At 41.0% G+C, this 21,851-nt stretch overlaps 1 protein-coding gene across 8 annotated transcripts in view; it reads right to left on the reverse strand.

The window, feature by feature from the left end:
• cacnb2a (calcium channel, voltage-dependent, beta 2a) overlaps nt 1-21,851 on the reverse strand; it is a 282,202-nt gene that overhangs the window by 113,601 nt on the left and 146,750 nt on the right. Inside the window, exon 1 of one of the 8 annotated variants that reach the window (XM_034170660.1) lies at nt 18,976-19,321. The exons of the other annotated variants lie outside the window; for them this stretch is intronic. Within the exon in view, the coding sequence (XP_034026551.1) occupies nt 18,976-19,008 (33 nt within the window). The 5' untranslated portion in view covers nt 19,009-19,321. Of the gene's footprint in view, nt 1-18,975; nt 19,322-21,851 lie in introns of those variants that run through there. 8 annotated transcript variants of the gene reach the window in all.

The following is a 21,851-nucleotide window of genomic DNA, read 5'->3' on the forward strand; positions in this document are numbered from 1 at the left end:
CCTAGATTCTATAAATATGTATCATTGTTGTTAAGCATATTCTAATTATATCCAGGGGCAAAAAGTCACTCAAATGGCCACTCATATCAAAATGAACCCTTATGGCACACACTTTTTGCTTGAGCTACTAGAATACTACATCGCAGTACACAGAGGTAAGCAACCCCTCTCGGGCTATGAGTGTACATAGAATATAATGTAAGGTTCACAAAACATTATCTACAAAGCATACACCAAATCAGGAACAGCATGAAACAACCAGCAAAAAGCTCATCCAAAAAAGATAATTAGCACAATTTACATAAATCACTCACTCATCTTGTACCGCTTACTCCAATTAAGGGTCATGGGGGCTGGAGCCTATCCCAGCAGTCATAGGGTGTGAGGCAGGGTACACTGTGCACAGGACACCAGTCTGTCGCAGGGCCACATAAAGATAAAAAAACACATTCACACCCGCACGCACACCTACAGACAATTTAAAGTTTCCAATTCACCAACCTGCATGTCTTCTGGATGTAGGAGGAAGCCGGAGCACCCGGAGGGAACCCACGCAAATACGGGGAGAACATGCAAACTCCACACAGAAAGACCACAGGTAGGAATCAATCCCATGACCTTCTTGCTGTGAGGCAACAGTGCTAACCACTAAGCCACTGTGCTACCCAATTTACATAAATCATTGCGCCAAAATAAAAAGCAACATCATTAAGAAAAAAATAAAGTCTTGCAAGAGAAGATTTAGCTTAAACCATGTTATTACCGAAGAAAAGAAAGTTACCCAAATTTTTCAGTGATAACTTTTACAAATTTACAATCTGGCACGTTTTCAGACTTTTTTGTTTGAAACAGTTCACTAAATTTCAGGGTATTCGGTCTGTTATAATAATAATTCATCACCAATTCCATGAAGATTACAGAGCTCACAAGGGACATGTTTTTAAATACTAGAGATCTGATTTGCATTAATTTGTAGCTTATGATTACTGCTACTGAATTTAGCTAGGCTAAATTTATCTATATTGTTCAGATCTGATAACAAATAATTTTCAATTACATTTTTTAAATCAGTAGTAATTGAACATAAGCTACTATTGTGAACACTATCATTCCAATTCTGAATATATACATATCATTTATGCTTAGTTCAATACTCTTTTAAACCCATTAAAATAAACATTTTTCAAGTCAAACCATAAATTTGAGTATCCACAATTGTCAGTCACACATTTAATTTTAGTCATTCATTTATTCATCATTTATTTATTATTCATTTTGTGATAGCAAAATGGAGAGAATGTACGGTTATTACGATGCTTTAATCCTCGAGGTAAGCTATTTATCGTGATAGATGTGTAGCAGTTGGTTCAGTGGATCCGTATCTTGTACCAGATAGTGAATTTAGTGGTGATGTAACGAACTGGCCGACAGTGTCACACTGCGATATTGTGACTAGGAAGCTGCCGACCAGGTCAGCCTCGCGGATTCCTGCAGAGCATCACAGCGGAGCTCTTGAAAGCAGAGGTCGTCTTGAAGTCCTAAGTGATTCTCTCACCAGGCGCTGGAAGGGCAGCCTGCGGATCAGCAGCTCGCGTGCTCAGGGAACCACAATGTAAATAAGCATCCGCGTATTGGAAGCGTTCTTGTGTTATCCTCTGCAGTATTTTATGTATTCTTATATAATTTTATTGCCGAATAAAATAAAATAAAATTCTGGGAGCAGTGGATTTGTGGTAGCGGCGGATCTCTCTCAGTGCCACGGTGCCGTGAGGCTTCTTCACACCAACGTTGACGCTTCTGCAAGTGTTCGCCAAATGCACGTAGCATATCACAGCAGCCACCGCGTCATAATCCAGAATGGCCGCGGGACACAAAATGACATGACCAATACGTCACATGAAACCCTCTATATGATTCCTCATTTGCAAGTCACTTTAGATAAAAGTGTTAGCTAAATGAATGGAATGTAATGTAGCTGATGAATTTGCCAAACTGGTGGAAATGTTGTTAGTTCTTTGATGACACACCATCATCACAACTATATGGCAGCAGTACATTTGTTGATACATTACAGTAGAGATATATTATTAATCACTTCATAATTTAGTTCATTTGTTGCCATGATGCTCACAGCTAGTTTGCAGCCTGTGTTAGCAGCATGGTAATTGGTAATAGGTAGTTTATGCTAGCCTTTATTTATCTTTTTGTGTAGTGTACCTTCACAGTTTACTGTACAACCTCATGAGATATTTTAATTAAATTTAAGGGCCCCTTCACACATAGCATGAATAAATAGGAATCACGATGAATCACGGCGAAACAGCCCAAATGAGAGAACCCCCAAAAACATCGAGCCGACATCGGGAGGGACACACGGTCAGGCAGGTGTGAATGATCCCGCTGCAACAGTTTCATGCACACTCGTGCATGTGCATGAACACAGTGCGAGCAGCAGGAGCTTGTGGAACCACACTGCGCCGCTTATGTGGAGATAAAAAAAAAAAAACACCTGGAACGTGTGGAACCACATCGCGCGCTGATGTGGACATAAAAAAACTATACACCATAGAAAAACACTTCAATGTCCAATATTTAAGCCCTCTTATTGAGCAGACAATACAAGTATGATCCCTCTGTGCCTCTGTGACCCATGGTCACAGACTTACAGTCATGAAATGACATGAATGAAGCAGTGCACTCTCATTATGTCTTATTATGTCCAGCTGGGTACAGAAATAATTAATACAATCACCGGATACTGATAGAAGAGATGTTGGTGTCTAATTAGTGAAAATCACTGGGTTGATATAAATAATAAATAAAAGGGGACCCAATACAGAACCTTGCAGTTAAATCAATCAATCAATCTTTTTTTTTTTTTATTTCGAACTTAGTTGTCAATTCCAGTATCATGGCAGTTCACAATATAAGCAAATCAAATGAACAAAGCTTCTTTGTACTCTCTGTACCTCTACACTCATGAAAAAATAAACAAAATAAAAAAAGAAGCAAAACAAAAAATGACAACAATAAAGTTCGAAGGGAGTGGGGAGAAGTAAATACTTTTTAAATCCCACCCCCGGTACACATATCTTCAGTGGTTTTGCTGAATTAACAATAAATACAACTGCAGTTAATTTACATAACCTCAATATATTTACGATTCCAATAACTCATGAATAGACAAACAATTTCAAAAACTTATCAATAATACTTACAATTTCCATAGCTCATGAATGGACTTACAATTCCAGTACCCCGTCAATATGCTACTCTTCAATCACTCATCAATATACTACAAATACTAATAATTTAGTAAAGATTCAATACAATAGAATAAATACCTTAACTCTGATATACTATTGTTAATAAATGATTTAATGTTTTATAATCTTAGTACTATAATGACTATAGTAAGAATTTTCACTGTGTACTGTACCGTAGTAAAATGTTTTCTTTGTATTTGGCTTTGAATTGGTAAATGTTTGGACATTGTTTTAAATTCCATTCTAAACTATTCCACAATCGCACTCCACACACTGAAACACACATACTTCTTCTCGTGGTTCTTACAGCTTTTGGTATAAGTTCACCATTTCCCCTCAGATTGTAGCCACCTTCCCTTTCTATAAATTGGGCTTGAATGTTGGCCGGTAAAGAATTTTTACTGACTTTGTATAGCAGTTGAGCTGTGCAGAAATCCACCAAATCATTTAATTTCAATAATTTGGACTGTAAGAAAAGTGCATTTGTGTGTTCCAGGTAGCTTGTCTTGTGGATAACGTGTACTACACGCTTTTGAAGTAATACCAATGGCCTTAGAGTACTCTTGTAATTGTTACCCAAACTTCTATAACATATGATGAATAAGGATAAATTAAAATGAAGTATAAAATGTACAGGGCGTTATAGTGAGTACCCACTTTGCTTTATTTATAATAGCTATATTGTTTGATACTTTCTTTTGTATGTAATTAATGTGGGATTTCCAGTTTAATTTCATATCTATTATTATTCCCAAAAATTTGATTTCTGTTACCATTTCTATTACTTTATCATCAACAGTTATAGATATATTTGGGATTTTCCTTGCCGTTACCAAACATCATTACTTTAGTTTTTTCAAGATTAAGTGACAGTTTATTATTGTGCATCCATATTTTCATTTTTGCCAATTCCTCATTTACAGTGTTTATAACGTCGTCATAATCATCAACTGCATAGAAAATATTTGTATCGTCAGTGAATAAGACCAGTTTCAGCAGTGCAGATACATTGAAGATGTCATTTATATACAAATTAAATAACCATGGTTAAGGGCCCCTTCACACACAGTACGAATAAGTACAAATCAGGGCGAATCACAGTAGCACAGCTAGTATGAGTGAACCACGAAAACATCAAACGGGCATGCGTGCACGATCCCGCTGCAATGGTACCGTGCATGCGACAGTGTCATGCGAGCAGGAACACAGTGCGAGCAGCTGGGACGTGGTGCACCACATCGCACCGCTGATGTGGAGAAAAATAAAACCAGCTGTATAATTAGTGACTATCACTTGGTTGATATAAATAATAAATAAAAGGGGATGCAATACAGAACTCTGCAGTTAAATAACCCTGGTTAATTAAAAAATAAATTCCACTCACAGGACTCAAACCTGCAAGCTCTGATTACCAAACAGAAACTTTACCACTGCGCTACAATCACTGACTTATAACAGGAGCGTGAAATGGCAGAAATCAACAAGCAGATAAATGTATTTTTTTTAAAGAGAGCAAAGTGCCGCGATAACTGACCAAATGGCGTTTGTTATGGCGTATTTCTGCTGATACATGACTGAAAGTGGCGTATTTGTCACACTGTTGGCTTGTCATATGGTCCTGTGGCGGCGCCGCTCACAGGAAACGCGTGTCTTGTCAGACAGATGTGATATACAGATCGCCTGCTGCGTGTCCACATGAACTGATGGTCCATTCCAGCTGGAACAGCCTGTCAATGTGCGTGCTGTGCACGTTCTCCAGCCTGTCGCAAAAGCAATATATGTTTTTATGTATTTCTCCAGCCGGGACATCCAGGAGCAGAGATCACAACAGCTGCTGCTGTTGGCAGCCAGCCACGCCCCACTGTCTGTTCAGCACAAAGACCTAAGTGTCACTCTCTGTTTCAGTGTTACGTGATCATTTCTTTGTTGTAACTGTGTATGTAATTATTTCTATACCTGTGCTAGCTGTGGTCTCTGTGTTTTCAATGTGACACATTGTGTGCACTGAGCCATCATTTGCAGCTGTCAGTGACTCAGCGATCAGCTGACAGGTGCCTCACCGTGCTGTGTGCGCTCTGGCTGGCCGCTCCCCATCTGTACATACATATCAGAGTTTCATGCAAGTGTGCAGGGGGGGAGGCACAAAACACACGTACGCCACATGTTGTGTGTGTGTGTGTGTGTGTGTGTGTGTGTGGGGAGGCGAGGGGAGGTGCAAAACACATGCAATACACACGCATGCTTGGCGATGCCACAGTCGTGGGAGCACTTAGACAAATTCCACAGACAGCTCAAAAGCTGTCACCATTTTCGTTATGACTGCGCGAATGCCCACACATTTCCTAAGTGCTCCGTGAGTGGTATTGGATGTTTGTGTGTGCTACCTGGAATTTGGCCAACACCTGCCAAGAGAGGGATCGAACTGGCTCTCAAAGGGCACTCTCTGTCTTTCGGCCACTTGTGTGCGAGAATAGTTGTAGACAGGTGTACGATGCATTAGAGGTGGCTCCAATTTTTCACGAATGGCATGCAGTTCCTCCTTTGTGCGCTAGTCAGCTTCAAATGTGTGAAGGGGCCTTAAGACCAGGGTTCACTACAGCATTTTTAAAAGCAATGGACTCAATGATTTATTGTAGAAGTGAGTCAAGGTTAAAGTCAAAAATGCAGTACAGCAATTGCACTATGGTGGCAATGCCACTGCCAAAGTAGCAGGGTCTGGACTGGAGGCATACTTCTCTGGAAGAAAATTATGTACATTTTAAAGTTAAATGAATCAATCGGACGCACTTAGTGAGTAAAATTATAAAGCTGGAACTTTGGGTTCTTGTAAACAATTTTGTGCTCCAGTGGCAATTTAATCATAAACACACTGGTTGTATAGATGACACAGTAAGAAAGTGATACCTACGAAGCATAAAAATGCAGTTTACAAAGAGCCAAAACACGAACTCGACTAGAGCATAAATTAGCGCCATCAAAGAAATAAAACAAAAAAGTGGATATCCATGTTGAACTGCTTTTTTTAATTAAATAAAAAAAAAAACATGACAATATAGGGTAATGATGAGGCCACATCGTCATTGCCCTGTATAACATTGTAGTTGAAAAATAGAAACTTTTACCCAAAGACAGGTAGAGAACGGGGTATTTATTAGTGCTCCCTACATCCCTAATATAAAACTGAGTGTGGATATTTAATTTTGCTGAGCTTTGAGAAGAACAGAACCGCATCTAATAACTAAGATTCTTAATTAGATAATCCTAGTTAACTACATATAATGCCATATACGGCATAACAGTATATCTGTGGCATATGTAGGTTGACATTAGTGAGGAGATTGACAGCTTATGTCATACAAATTTAGCTAATGTTAGATTAATGTTATTTTCTGTTGCCTGTTATACAATGATGAAACTCTGTTGAGACTATTGAATAACTGCAGTGGATACTGTATGTTTATTTATTTATTTTTGGTCAATGTTACTTACCAATGTTATTTTCCTGGCTTTGACACAAACTTTGACATCTATCGATCCATGGGAAAGGTAATATAGAAGATAAGCCTGTAACATTCCATGATGAAGCTGCATGACCTTTGTGAAATTAGCTGCTTTTAGAGTTGTTTAAGTTATATCTGCGTAGTCAGTAATGACTACAATATCACTTTTTGTTTCATGTCTGCAGAAATTGTGCTATGTCACCTCCAGCTTCTAATTTCCTAGTATGCTATACAACTACCATATCTCCTTAATTAAACGCCTGACCTTGAAGCATGCCTCATTTAATTGTCGGGTCAAAACTTCATCTAAAAAAATAAACACCTGCTTTAAATATGTGCATTGTGTGCATTGGGCATGGGCATTATGTGCATTAATAGGTCTGCTGCGGAGTGTCACCTTAAAATCCTAAAGCCTGATTTATGATCGTGTGGGAGTGCGTTTATGTGAATGGGTGAATGTGAGGCATTATTGTAAAATGCTTTGACCTTCTGATGGAGATGGAAAAAGCACTATATAAATGCAGCCCACTTACCATTCTACAACTCTGTAACTCCGTGGCCACGCAATGGCGTGACCCTTTAGAAGTTCTCCGTCACATTGGTGGGTATCATAATGTAGGAAGAGTGGGGGGTGTGACATGAGAACTCCACTTCTTTATACAATCATCAAACTCCAAACCGATGTTACCATTATGTGCAATTTCCCTCCGTGATTTACGGGTCATTTGAGTGTCTGTAATTTTTCAACTCTGTGCTGTAAAGTTGGTCATATTTGCTGACCTTTCTGCCAAAAAGGTTCCTCTATTTGATCCATGATATAATCAGCGTGCGCACTGCAAAACCTTTTAAATCTGACGGGAAAGGAAGACTGAAACTGGAAAAATGACCAATCAGAGTACTTGTGGTCTCCATCATTTGGGAGGTGCACATCAGGCTATGGAGAGGGTTCGCAGAGACGCAGAGAGTTCTGATCTAAAGCAGTTGCCTTTGGTTTGCCACACCCAGGGTGAAACCTAACACCATATTACAGCACAGGCAGCAAGCAGCATTTTGTTAATAATCACCAGCCTTGAATAAATGCCTACCAAGTTGATGATTAAATTATTAAATTTACTATTAAATGAAGCTTCAAGTTATGAAGCTTTTGTTGAAGCAATTGACTGAGAGGTTCTTTGAACTGCTGAGGTTTTGACACTTCATGAGTCCTGTAGCCGCACACACATTTTTCTCTTTGGTCAGCTTTCCCATAACTGGCAATGAGACTGTTGTGCTGCACCTGTATCACTTTGCTTTGTCCTCATGTTCTTTTCTAAAGTGAAGCTCCACTTTAAACTGTTTACCATGGTCCATTTTACAGTGTTGATGGTTAGCATGCTAACTATCAAAACAAATACATACACTGAGTGTCTTAGTCACACAGACAGCAAGTAGCTCAGTGGATTAAGGAGATGGGCTAATAACAGACCTGGTTCTGATTCCCTGTAAATGCTACCTGTCTGTGTCCTTAGACAAGACACTTTATTTGTATTGGTTCAGTCCACACAGCTGTAAATGGATACTGGTTTTGGCAAGTAACCTGCGTCAGACTGGCATCCTGTCCAGGAGGGAGTCATAGGGTCTCATCCACTTAACACAACAGAATCCGGGGATAAACACAATTGCAATGGACCCCAGGGATCAATCAATCAATCAACTTTTTTCTTGTATAGCGCCAAATCACAACAAACAGTTGCCCCAAGGCGCTCCACATTGCAAGGCAAGGCCATACAATAATTATGAAACACAGTCTACGTCTAAAGCAACATAACCAAGGGATGGTCCAGGGTCACCCGATCCAGCCCTAACTATAAGCCTTAGCGAAAAGGAAAGTTTTAAGCCTAATCTTAAAAGTAGAGAGGGTATCTGTCTCCCTGATCTGAATTGGGAGCTGGTTCCACAGGAGAGGAGCCTGAAAGCTGAAGGCTCTGCCTCCCATTCTACTCTTACAAACCCTAGGAACTACAAGTAAGCCCGCAGTCTGAGAGCGAAGCGCTCTAATGGGGTAATATGGTACTATGAGGTCCCTAAGATAAGATGGGACCTGATTATTCAAAACCTTATAAGTAAGAAGAAGAATTTTAAATTCTATTCTAGCATTAACAGGAAGCCAATGAAGGGAGGCCAACACGGGTGAGATATGCTCTCTCCTGCTAGTCCCCGTCAGTACTCTAGCTGCAGCATTCTGAACCAACTGAAGGCTTTTTAGGGAACTTTTAGGACAACCTGATAATAATGAATTACAATAGTCCAGCCTAGAGGAAACAAATGCATGAATTAGTTTTTCAGCATCACTCTGAGACAAGACCTTTCTGATTTTAGAGATATTGCGTAAATGCAAAAGGCAGTCCTACATATTTGTTTAATATGCGCTTTGAATGACATATCCTGATCAAAAATAACTCCAAGATTTCTCACAGTATTACTAGAGATCAGGGAAATGCCATCCAGAGTAACGATCTGGTTAGACACCATGCTTCTAAGATTTGTGGGGCCAAGTACAATAACTTCAGTTTTATCTGAGTTTAAAAGCAGGAAATTAGAGGTCATCCATGTCTTTATGTCTGTAAGACAATCCTGCAGTTTAGCTAATTGGTGCGTATCCTCTGGCTTCATGGATAGATAAAGCTGGGTATCATCTGCGTAACAATGAAAATTTAAGCAATACCGTCTAATAATACTGCCCAAGGGAAGCATGTATAAAGTGAATAAAATTGGTCCTAGCACAGAACCTTGTGGAACTCCATAATTAACTTTAGTCTGTGAAGAAGATTCCCCATTTACATGAACAAACTGTAATCTATTAGACAAATATGATTCAAACCACCGCAGCGCAATGCCTTTAATACCTATGACATGCTCTAATCTCTGTAATAAAATTTTATGGTCAACAGTATCAAAAGCAGCACTGAGGTCCAACAGAACAAGCACAGAGATAAGTCCACTGTCCGAAGCCATAAGAAGATCATTTGTAACCTTCACTAATGCTGTTTCTGTACTATGATGAATTCTAAAACCTGACTGAAACTCTTCAAATAGACCATTCCTCTGCAGGTGATCAGTTAGCTGTTTTACAACTACCCTCTCAAGAATCTTTGAGAGAAAAGGAAGGTTGGAGATTGGCCTATAATTAGCTAAGATAGCTGGGTCAAGTGATGGCTTTTTAAGTAATGGTTTAATTACTGCCACCTTAAAGGCCTGTGGTACATAACCAACTAACAAAGATAGATTGATCATATTTAAGATTGAAGCATTAAATAATGGTAGGACTTCCTTGAGCAGCCTGGCAGGAATGGGGTCTAATAAGCATGTTGATGGTTTGGATGAAGTAACTAATAAAAATAACTCAGACAGAACAATCGGAGAGAAAGAGTCTAACCAAATACCGGCATCACTGAAAGCAGCCAAAGATAACGATACATCTTTGGGATGGTTATGAGTAATTTTTTCTCTAATAGTCAAAATTTTGTTAGCAAAGAAAGTCATGAAGTCATTACTAGTTAAAGTTAATGGAATACTCAGCTCAATAGAGCTCTGACTCTTTGTCAGCCTGGCTACAGTGCTGAAAAGAAACCTGGGGTTGTTCTTATTTTCTTCAATTAGTGATGAGTAGAAAGATGTCCTAGCTTTACGAAGGGCTTTCTTATAGAGCAACAAACTCTTTTTCCAGGCTAAGTGAAGATCTTCTAAATTAGTGAGACGCCATTTCCTCTCCAACTTACGGGTTATCTGCTTTAAGCTACGAGTTTGTGAGTTATACCACGGAGTCAGACACTTCTGATTTAAAGCTCTCTTTTTCAGAGGAGCTACAGCATCCAAAGTTGTCTTCAATGAGGATGTAAAACTATTGACAAGATACTCTAACTCCCTTACAGAGTTTAGGTAGCTACTCTGCTCTGTGTTGGTATATGACATTAGAGAACATAAAGAAGGAATCATATCCTTAAACCTAGTTACAGCGCTTTCTGAAAGACTTCTAGTGTAATGAACTTATTCCCCACTGCAGGGTAGTCCATCAGGGTAAATGTAAATGTTATTAAAAAATGATCAGACAAAAGGGAGTTTTCAGGGAATACTGTTAAGTCTTCTATTTCCATACCATAAGTCAGAACAAGATCTAAAATATGATTAAAGTGGTGGGTGGACTCATTTACTTTTTGAGCAAAGCCGATAGAGTCTAATAATAGATTAAATGCAGTGTTGAGGCTGTCATTCTCAGCATCTGTGTGGATGTTAAAATCGCCCACTATAATTATCTTATCTGAGCTAAGCACTAAGTCAGACAAAAGGTCTGAAAATTCACAGAGAAACTCACAGTAACGACCAGGTGGACGATAGATAATAACAAATAAAACTGGTTTTTGGGACTTGCAATTTGGATGGACAAGACTAAGAGACAAGCTTTCAAATGAATTAAAGCTCTGTCTAGGTTTTTGATTAATTAATAAGCTGGAATGGAAGATTGCTGCTAATCCTCCGCCCCGGCCCGTGCTACGAGCATTCTGACAGTTAGTGTGACTCGGGGGTGTTGACTCATTTAAACTAACATATTCATCCTGCTGTAACCAAGTTTCTGTTAGGCAGAATAAATCAATACGTTGATCAATTATTATATCATTTACCAACAGGGACTTAGAAGAAAGAGACCTAATGTTTAATAGACCACATTTAACTGTTTTAGTCTGTGGTGCAATTGAAGGTGCTATATTATTTTTTCTTTTTGAATTTTTATGCTTAAATAGATTTTTGCTTGTTATTGGTGGTCTGGGAGCAGGCACCGTCTCTACGGGGATGGGGTAATAGGGGGATGGCAGGGGGAGAGAAGCTGCAGAGAGGTGTATAAGACCACAGCTCTGCCTCCTGGTCCCAACGCTAGACAGTCACAGTTTGGAGGATCCCAAAAAATTGGCCAGATTTCTAGAAATGAGAGCTGCTCCCTCTAAAGTGGGATGGATGCCGTCTCTCCTAACAAGACCAGGTTTTCCCCAGAAGCTTTGCCAATTATCAATGAAGCCCACCTCATTTTTTGGACACCACTCAGACAGCCAGCAATTCAAGGAGAACATGCGGCTAAACATGTCACTCCCAGTCTGATTGGGGAGGGGCCCAGAGAAAACAACAGAGTCCGACATTGTTTTTGCAAAGTTACACACCGATTCAATGTTAATTTTAGTGACCTCCGATTGGCGTAACCGAGTGTCATTACTGCCGACGTGAATTACAATCTTACCAAATTTACGCTTAGCCTTAGCCAGCAATTTCAAATGTCCTTCGATGTCGCCTGCTCTGGCCCCCGGAAGACAATTGACAATGGTTTGCTGGTGTCGCTAACTTCACATTTCTCAAAACAGAGTCGCCAATAACCAGAGTTTGATCCTCGGCGAGTGTATCGTCGAGTGGGGAAAAACGGTTAGAGATGTGAACGGGTTGACGGTGTACACGGGGCTTCTGTTTAGGGCTACGCTTCCTCCTCACAGTCACCCAGTCAGCCTGCCTTCCCGACTGCACGGGGTCTGCCAGGGGGGAACTAACGGCGGCTAAGCTACCTTGGTCCGCACCGACTACAGGGGCCTGGCTAGCTGTAGAATTTTCCACGGTGCGGAGCCGAGCCTCCAATTCGCCCAGCCTGGCCTCCAAAGCTACGAATAAGCTGCACTTATTACATGTACCGTTACTGCTAAAAGAGGCCGAGGAATAACTAAACATTTCACACCCAGAGCAGAAAAGTACGGGAGAGACAGGAGAAGCCGCCATGCTAAAACGGCTAAGAGCTAGTAGCTACGCTAAGCTAGCGGATTCCCAAACAGGGAATCCGACACTAGACAGGCTGTGGAGCAGCACAGGTAACGCACGACAACAGTGCTAAAATAAATAAAAATCCACTAGACAGGCTGTGGAGCAGCACAGGTAACGCACAACAACAGTGCTAAAAATAAAATAAAATAAAAATAAAATCCACTGGACAGGCTGTGGAGCAGCACAGGCAACGCACGACAACAGTGCTAAAACAAAATAAAAATCCACTAGACAGGCTGTGGAGCAGCACAGGTAACGCACGACAACAGTGCTAAAATAAAATAAAATCCACTAGACAGGCTGTGGAGCAGCACAGGTAACGCACAACAACAGTGCTAAAAAATAAAATAAAATAAAATAAAAATCCACTGGACAGGCTGTGGAGCAGCACAGGCAACGCACGACAACAGTGCTAAAACAAAATAAAAATCCACTAGACAGGCTGTGGAGCAGCACAGGTAACGCACGACAACAGTGCTAAAACAAAATAGAAATCCACTAGACAGGCTGTGGAGCAGCACAGGTAACGCACAACAACAGTGCTAAAACAAAATAAAAATCCACTAGACAGGCTGTGGAGCAGCACAGGTAACGCACAACAACAGTGCTAAAACAAAATAAAAATCCACTAGACAGGCTGTGGAGCAGCACAGGTAACGCACGACAACAGTGCTAAAACAAAATAAAAATCCACTAGACAGGCTGTGGAGCAGCACAGGTAACGCACAACAACAGTGCTAAAACAAAATAAAAATCCACTGGACAGGCTGTGGAGCAGCACAGGTAACGCACAACAACAGTGCTAAAAAATAAAATAAAATAAAAATAAAAATCCACTGGACAGGCTGTGGAGCAGCACAGGCAATGCACGACAACAGTGCTAAAACAAAATAAAAATCCACTAGACAGGCTGTGGAGCAGCACAGGTAACGCACGACAACAGCGCCCAAAAAAATAAAATCAAAATCAAAATCCACTGGACAGGCTGTGGAGCAGCACAGGTAACGCACGACAACAGTGGTAAAAAATAAAATAAAAATCCACTGGACAGGCTGTGGAGCAGCACAGGTAACGCACGACAACAGTGCTAAAAAATAAAATAAAAATCCACTGGACAGGCTGTGGAGCAGCACAGGTAACGCACGACAACAGTGCTAAAAAAAATAAATAAATAAAATAAAATAATAAAATAAAAATCCACTGGACAGGCTGCGGAGCAGCACAGGTAACACACGACAACAGTGGTAAAAAATAAAATAAAAATCCACTAGACAGGCTGTGGAGCAGCACAGGTAACACACGACAACAGTGCCAAAAAAAATAAAATCAAAATCAAAATCCACTGGACAGGCTGTGGAGCAGCACAGGCAACGCACGACAACAGTGCTAAAACAAAATAAAAATCCACTAGACAGGCTGTGGAGCAGCACAGGTAACGCACGACAACAGTGCTAAAATAAAATAAAAATCCACTAGACAGGCTGTGGAGCAGCACAGGTAACGCACAACAACAGTGCTAAAAAATAAAATAAAAATAAAAATCCACTGGACAGGCTGTGGAGCAGCACAGGTAACGCACGACAACAGCGCTAAATAAAAATCCACTGGACAGGCTGTGGAGCAGCACAGGTAACGCACGACAACAGCGCTAAATAAAAATCCACTAGACAGGCTGTGGAGCAGCACAGGTAACGCACGACAACAGCGCTAAATAAAAATCCACTGGACAGGCTGTGGAGCAGCACAGGTAACGCACGACAACAGCGCCCAAAAAAATAAAATCAAAATCAAAATCCACTGGACAGGCTGTGGAGCAGCACAGGTAACGCACGACAACAGTGGTAAAAAATAAAATAAAAATCCACTGGACAGGCTGTGGAGCAGCACAGGTAACGCACGACAACAGTGGTAAAAAATAAAATAAAAATCCACTGGACAGGCTGTGGAGCAGCACAGGTAACGCACGACAACAGTGCTAAAAAATAAAATAAAAATCCACTGAACAGGCTGTGGAGCAGCACAGGTAACACACGACAACAGTGCTAAAAATAAAATAAAAATCCACTGGACAGGCTGTGGAGCAGCACAGGTAACACACGACAACAGTGCTAAAAATAAAATAAAAATCCACTGAACAGGCTGTGGAGCAGCACAGGTAACACACGACAACAGTGCTAAAAATAAAATAAAAATCCACTGGACAGGCTGTGGAGCAGCACAGGTAACACACGACAACAGTGCTAAAATAAAATAAAAATCCACTGAACAGGCTGTGGAGCAGCACAGGTAACACACGACAACAGTGCTAAAAATAAAATAAAAATCCACTGGACAGGCTGTGGAGCAGCACAGGTAACACACGACAACAGTGGTAAAAATAAAATAAAAATCCACTGGACAGGCTGTGGAGCAGCACAGGTAACACACGACAACAGTGGTAAAAATAAAATAAAAATCCACTGGACAGGCTGTGGAGCAGCACAGGTAACGCACGACAACAGTGGTAAAAAATAAAATAAAAATCCACTGGACAGGCTGTGGAGCAGCACAGGTAACACACGACAACAGTGCCAAAAAACAAAACAAAAATCCACTGAACAGGCTGTGGAGCAGCACAGGTAACACACGACAACAGTGCTAAAAATAAAATAAAAATCCACTGGACAGGCTGTGGAGCAGCACAGGTAACACACGACAACAGCGCCAAAAAATAAAATAAAAATCCACTGAACAGGCTGTGGAGCAGCACAGGTAACACACGACAACAGTGCTAAAAAATAAAATAAAAATCCACTGGACAGGCTGTGGAGCAGCACAGGTAACACACGACAACAGCGCCAAAAAATAAAATAAAAATCCACTGAACAGGCTGTGGAGCAGCACAGGTAACGCACGACAACAGTGCTAAAATAAAATAAAAATCCACTAGGCAGGCTGTGGAGCAGCACGACAACAGTGCTAAAAAATAAAATAAAAATAAAAACGAAAGCGTTAGCAAGCTAGTTAGCTTGCCAACGCTGATGAAGGTTAGCTGATAAAAGAGCTCCGTCGCGATGCTTCGACCGTTAGAGGTCTTCTTTAGGCGTTGGAGCACGGTGAAAAAGTAAAAAAAAGTAAAAAAGTCTTGAAAAAGACTGTTAATTCAAAGAACTCAAACAGCTCAGTTCAAACAGCTAACAGATACAGCAGAACACCGCTGTGCTCCGGAACCAGAAAAAAGTCCACCCTCCACCACAATAAGGTGGCAATTCAGGAAGGGGGCAATAATAAGAGTGGAAAATCTGGAATACTACACACCAACCATTGGAATCAGTGCTGTTATCTGACCAAGGAACCCACTTGCACATCAACACTCCCTGGTCCAGGAAGTAGTAGTGGGGATGATATAGGACTTACCACTTCTGCATTCTCAAAATGCCCTGGCATTTCAGACACAGACAAATGGTTTCATTTATGGACTCAAGCTCTTCTGAGTCACTCAATGCACAGATCTGGGATTTACAAGACCTTTGACTCAGTTGAGTCAGAATTACCAAGAGTTTAAACATTTGACCAGTAATACATGAGCCCACTGTCTCCAGATACAAATACATAATTTAAACTTGAGAGCTCTACTACAATGAGGGGCTTAGCTACTGTTTTCATGTTCATAATTTTGATTTTGGAAATGAGACTTCACATTTTCATCTTGTTAAACTTTCTTAAACACAAACTATTAGGCTGTAGCGTCCATTCTACATATTTATATAATTCAGATAGCATACTCAGCAAGCTTTAAAAAAACATATGCAACAATTGTGATAGCCTACTAGCGTAACCTATATTGAAGTATTTGCCACACAGTTGAGAAAATCATAAAATGTGCAGTTTAGTCAATCAGTGCACATGAACATTTACTAACAGACCCTGGCACTTGAACGCATCCAACTAAAAAGTCCTGGCTGCCCTGAAGTGAGAGACTCAGTACTACTCTAGGTTTAATCCGTAGTAATTCTGAGTATTTCTGAGTCACATGAGTCTATCTCTGGATGCAGGGAGTGATCATTAGCAGCAATTCAGAGTTTGCTATGTTTCCAGCTACAAAGGATGTTGACTTGAGCAGGGTGGGACTGGAACCATGAAACTGATTGTTCTGTTTCAGGCTATTCCTGGAAATTCCCTGATTTATGTAGTCAGCTCACCTTTATCTGTTGTGGCAATCAATGTCTGCCTGTGATAAATTATGGAACCTCTTGCAACTGTTTGCTAAAGGCAAGGCAGATGTACTGGGATATGTTGTAATGAGATTGTACAGGTTATAAAGTGAATCATCTGGTATTACCAGTAGATTTCAGACCAAATGGATTTGATTCAATAGAGACCTCAGGCTTGTCACTCCCGAGTTAGGAAGAGGACCCAGAAGACAAGCCGAGTAAATCAGGACTTGCCCAGCTCTTGCTGGAGAGGGCCGCCTTCCTAACTGGGAGTGAAAGAAACTTTGCTGAAGCACAGTGCTAGATATCCTTTATGGTGGTCTATGTATAAGGCAGTGATGATTGAAAAGAAAAACACAATTTTACAAAACAATGCATATTTTGGTGCTGTTGACGGTGCCATAAAATCCTCCTGAAGGCCCTTTTAATGTTAGCATCTATAGGACAAATCCCACTGAGGCCTTCCCCAAATGTAGAAGCAAGTCTTTGACTAAGACACCACACACATGACAACTCACAAGTAGTTATAAGCTGCAGGGCCCATGAGTGATGAAAGGGTTGTTTGATTGCTTTCCCAGTCATTGTTTTATTGAAATGTGGCACAAAAAAAGACATTGACATACAGGCTACACGTACATGTATTGTAAGTATGACATGGGTTCTGAGTCTTATTGGCGCTTATCCCTGACTCTGTAACGTGAAGTGGATGAGAGTCGACAACCCCCCATGGACAGGACACCAGTCCACTGCAGGTTACTTCCCCAGCCATGGTCAGTACCCATTTACAGCTGGGTGGCCTGGATGAGTACAAATTAAGTCTTTTCCAAGAATGCAGACAGATAGGATGAACAGGATTTGAACTTAGGTCTACAAATTGGCAGAACAGCTCTTTATTATTTTAGATTAGACTAAACTTTAATCTCAGATATTGGGCGAATATCTGTCATTTTGGGCGACTGGTCATGAACGTCGGGCCTCTGAAAATGCATACCGCCCTCCAAAAGCATGTTATTGTATTAATACTGGTTTACTGACTACTACTGTTCCTCTCATTCTCATTCCCGACCTCTGTCTTCTTGTTACCCCTCCTCCCCCGAGTGAGGAGTTATCCACAGATCTACAAGAATTCTGACACCCTCATTGGGTGTAAGTAGAATAAGAACATTTATAATATTTTTCAAGTCATTGTGTACAGATGATTATATGTTTAATTTGATACCCTAACATAACAAAATGATAAAAACTACAGAGAAGCTGAATACTTTGTATATAAGCACCAGAAGCATCAATGCACAAGTTTAGTATTAGCATTCACATGCTTCAAACTGCAGTTCCTGATCAGAATCTTTATCTAAAGTGTCTCCCTCTGTTTGATTTCCCACACCCCAAATGAATCCATGAATAGAGTGGACAGGTATTTTCTCACATACAAATCAACAATCACCATCTGCTGCACAAGACGGTCAGCACACAAAGCAGCAATGAATAATAGAGGCTTTTGTTGGTCTGCTTTTAAGTACTTACACAGTAAATTATTATTTCGGGTTGACCTCTGGTTTCTCATCACAACTAATGAACGGGTCGTGAAAATTTCCAAAATTACATTTGAAAGCTGATCAGTCATTAACACACAAGTGTAACTGCAGACAATTACTGATTATATTGTGAAACAATTTGACTTCCAGTACAATATGACTCACAGCCAGAATAGGAAATGTATGGAATAGTCACCAGTGGCACTGATGCTGCTGACATCCATTCATTTGCATTCATGATCTAAAAATTCTGCAATAACGTACCTAAAAAAGTAAACAGATATGGAAAACTCAGTTTGGGCCATGCATTAATTAACTAATGTCTTTAGGCAAGAAGTGGCTTTTGGAACTTTACAAAAATTACGAGTCGAAATAGAGGTGCCTATTGTGTCAAACACCAACACAATACAAGGAATTGCTTCACGACAAAGGCTTAGAAGAAAAGCAACAAGGGAGAAAATTAGGAAGTGTACGATTACGCCCCTTTAAATCCTGCACTAATAACCCTCATCCTCCTGAGTCCAAGCCCTTCCTCTTTGTTCAGCTGACTGAAAGAGGAATCAGGGTAAGCAGAGAAAAGTGTGTTCCAGCATACTCCCCTGGAGGACGTTGGAATCATTTTCTTCAGTGTCAACTTATTCAGACTTACCAGGTCTGACTCCTCACTGCCAGAGCGATACATTTCGGTCCCGCCTGGCTCTGTGCTGCGTAGCCTGGCTGGGACAAAACCTCAGTGACTGCCCAGCACCGCTGGGAGAAGATCTCAGCTGCTGCCCATCTCCTCTCCAAGTTTACAGAAACTCAGACCAGTCTGGCTGCTCCCTCTGCTTCCACAAATTCCCCTTGTCCTACTTCCAGAAAGGAACAACTTTGTAGGCTGAGAAAAGAAAGCTGTACCCGGAGAAGAGGTTCAGTCCCCTCAGCCCTTCTTTTGCCTACTTTAGTCCCTGAGAGGCAAAGAAAAGACGAGTGTCTTTCCCACGCTGGGAGAACACTCCTTCAGAATGCTGCAATAGACTTCCAGTCCCAAAAAACAAGCGCACCCCCCCACCCCCTGCCCCCTGCCCATCTCCCCTCCCACATGCACACAGACACACACATACATTCTCTTACACACACAGCCAGTTAGGAAGTAAGAACTCTGGCCAACAGGGCTGGCCTGAAAATTCCAGAAAGCACCAAAAGCAGCTGCAGAAGCTTTTTATGTCTGTATGCGAGTGTGTGATCTGCGCAGTTTACATGTGTTCTTGTACGCCTTAAAGAGTTTATACTGTGAGCAGAGGAAGGCAAAAAGACTGTGCTCACTGTGTAGTCTCAACACACGTGCCTGACAAACAAATGTCAGGAAGCAATTATCTTCACTACATTGACAAAATGACATTTTTTACCAGTATGATCAACAAGACAAGAGTCGATGATGCTTCCTATTTACTCAGCACACAGTTGAGTCATTTGCATCCAAAAATAAGACGAGTAATCAACTAAAAGGACTACCCCCAAACAAACATTGACAGAGAACTTGATATTACTATATTGTGATTTGTTTGCTTTTAGAGAGTGGGGGGGGGGGGGGGGGGGGGTTAAGTCATACACATGTCTGAAATCATTTACAAAAATAACACACATCACACTGCATCACTGCACACACCAACCTGGAAATGATTTTTTTTTTTCACAACCCCAGGCTTAGCTGCAAAAAAGTGGTAAACATACTTTGCATTAGGGTTCAGCAAAGTCGACTCAGTTTGTATAACACAATGTCTGCCACAGCACATCAGGCTGGGGAACTCTTCTCAATAACTTAATTATCTCCATGCTCAAAGTGAAAGATGGACACCGTGTTGCACCTCCACCACTGCAGCGGGCCGCTCTGAGCCGAACAGCTGAACATCCAGCTGAGACATTCAGCTACAGCTGACCCCGGCCTCCTCACTTTTTGCCCAGCCTGCCATTGGCTCGCAAACAGTGAACAAATCTCAATCATTAAAAAAATACAAATAAAGACTTGCACCCCATCCTTAATTTTTGCACTCTCTGGTTGCCACTCAATACTCAGTTTGGGTCCACAATAGAAGACACGTTCCTCTGAATGAAAGCAGGACTACTATTTCCACCAACAACTGAATTTGAATTGCAATTATTCTAGATTATAAAATAAAAAATAAAAAAAAACAGATTTTGTACAAGGCAACAACCCCTTTAATATGAAGCCAGATTAAATCTTGTGTAAACCATGCAGCTACTCATCAACTTTAAAAAACAACAGCTATGTACTCTGTAAGATACACTGAATGAACGGAGACAGGCACATGCTAAAAAAAATTAACCGCTGTCTCAATAAGAAAAAAGTGATGTAACAATTTGCATAGATTTTTTTTTAAGTTATTCCAATTTAACTAAAGTCATTTCAACTTAACTAGAGAAGTCTTGCGGCATTAACTCAGTTGACCGTTGAAATAACTAAGTTGAAATAACTTTTTTAGAGTGCAGGTGGACAGACAAGTGAGTCCATCCCTTCCAGACTGTTAACAGGATAACGCAAAAACACCAAGAGCAATCAGGGATTTCTGACGTCCACCAATCCAGATCCAGATCACCTCCAAAATTCAGTGGAGTCTTCCATGCCCTAATATCTATCTGTGGTGCAAATTTGGTGAGAATAAGTGAAGTAGTTTTGACATAATCCTTCAAAGCCTATACAAAGATAAATCCTGAGCCAGAATCCGGATGCAGATCAGCTCCAAAGTTCAGCGGAGTCTTCCATTCCCTAACATCTATCTGTGGTGCAAATTTGCTGGGAATCTGTGAAGTAGTTTTGACGTAATCCTTCAAAGCCTATATAAAGTGAAATCTTGATCCAGAATCTGGATCTGGATCACCTCCCAAATTTAATGGAGTCTTCCATGGCCTAATATGTATCTGTGGTGAAATTTCGTCAAAAGCTGCAGAACTAACCTCCGCTGGGCAAACTGTGACTTCGCATATATCCAAAAAGTGGGAGATTTTGGACTGAGTGGGTTTGCTCCATCACCCCGGCTGCCTGCCTCGCTCTACCCAGGAATGATGCCTGAAGGTCGGCTTCTCCGTGCGGATTGGCTCGCTGTCGCGGTTCGATCGATATCCCACTAAGTCGTCAGTCCTCCCTCGGTTGGCGTCACTCTGAAAAGTAGCTGAAAAAAAGCTTCTCCCAGCAAGGTGATGGGAGAATCGTTCTACTGCTGTTTTTTAAAGCTTTTTTGTGGTTCAGGCGAGGCAAATTCAAGAAGGCGATCGCTGGACTTTTTTCAGGTTGTGGAAACAGACAGTGTGACGTAGCAATCCCGCCCCCTTGCCGCTTCCGAAGCGACACGTCTGATGTCATGCATCTTGGGACACGTTGACGGATTGGCCTGATGAAAGGCCCTTAAATCATTTCACTCGATTATACGAGTTTGGAGATCGTTTGATACAAATATCGATATCGCGATTGAAATTCGGTTAATTGTACAGCCCTAGCCATGTCTGAGCGCACACAGCACAGCGAGG

Source organism: Thalassophryne amazonica, chromosome 1, assembly GCF_902500255.1.
Source record: "Thalassophryne amazonica chromosome 1, fThaAma1.1, whole genome shotgun sequence".
In the NCBI taxonomy this organism is placed as follows: Eukaryota; Metazoa; Chordata; class Actinopteri; order Batrachoidiformes; family Batrachoididae; genus Thalassophryne; species Thalassophryne amazonica.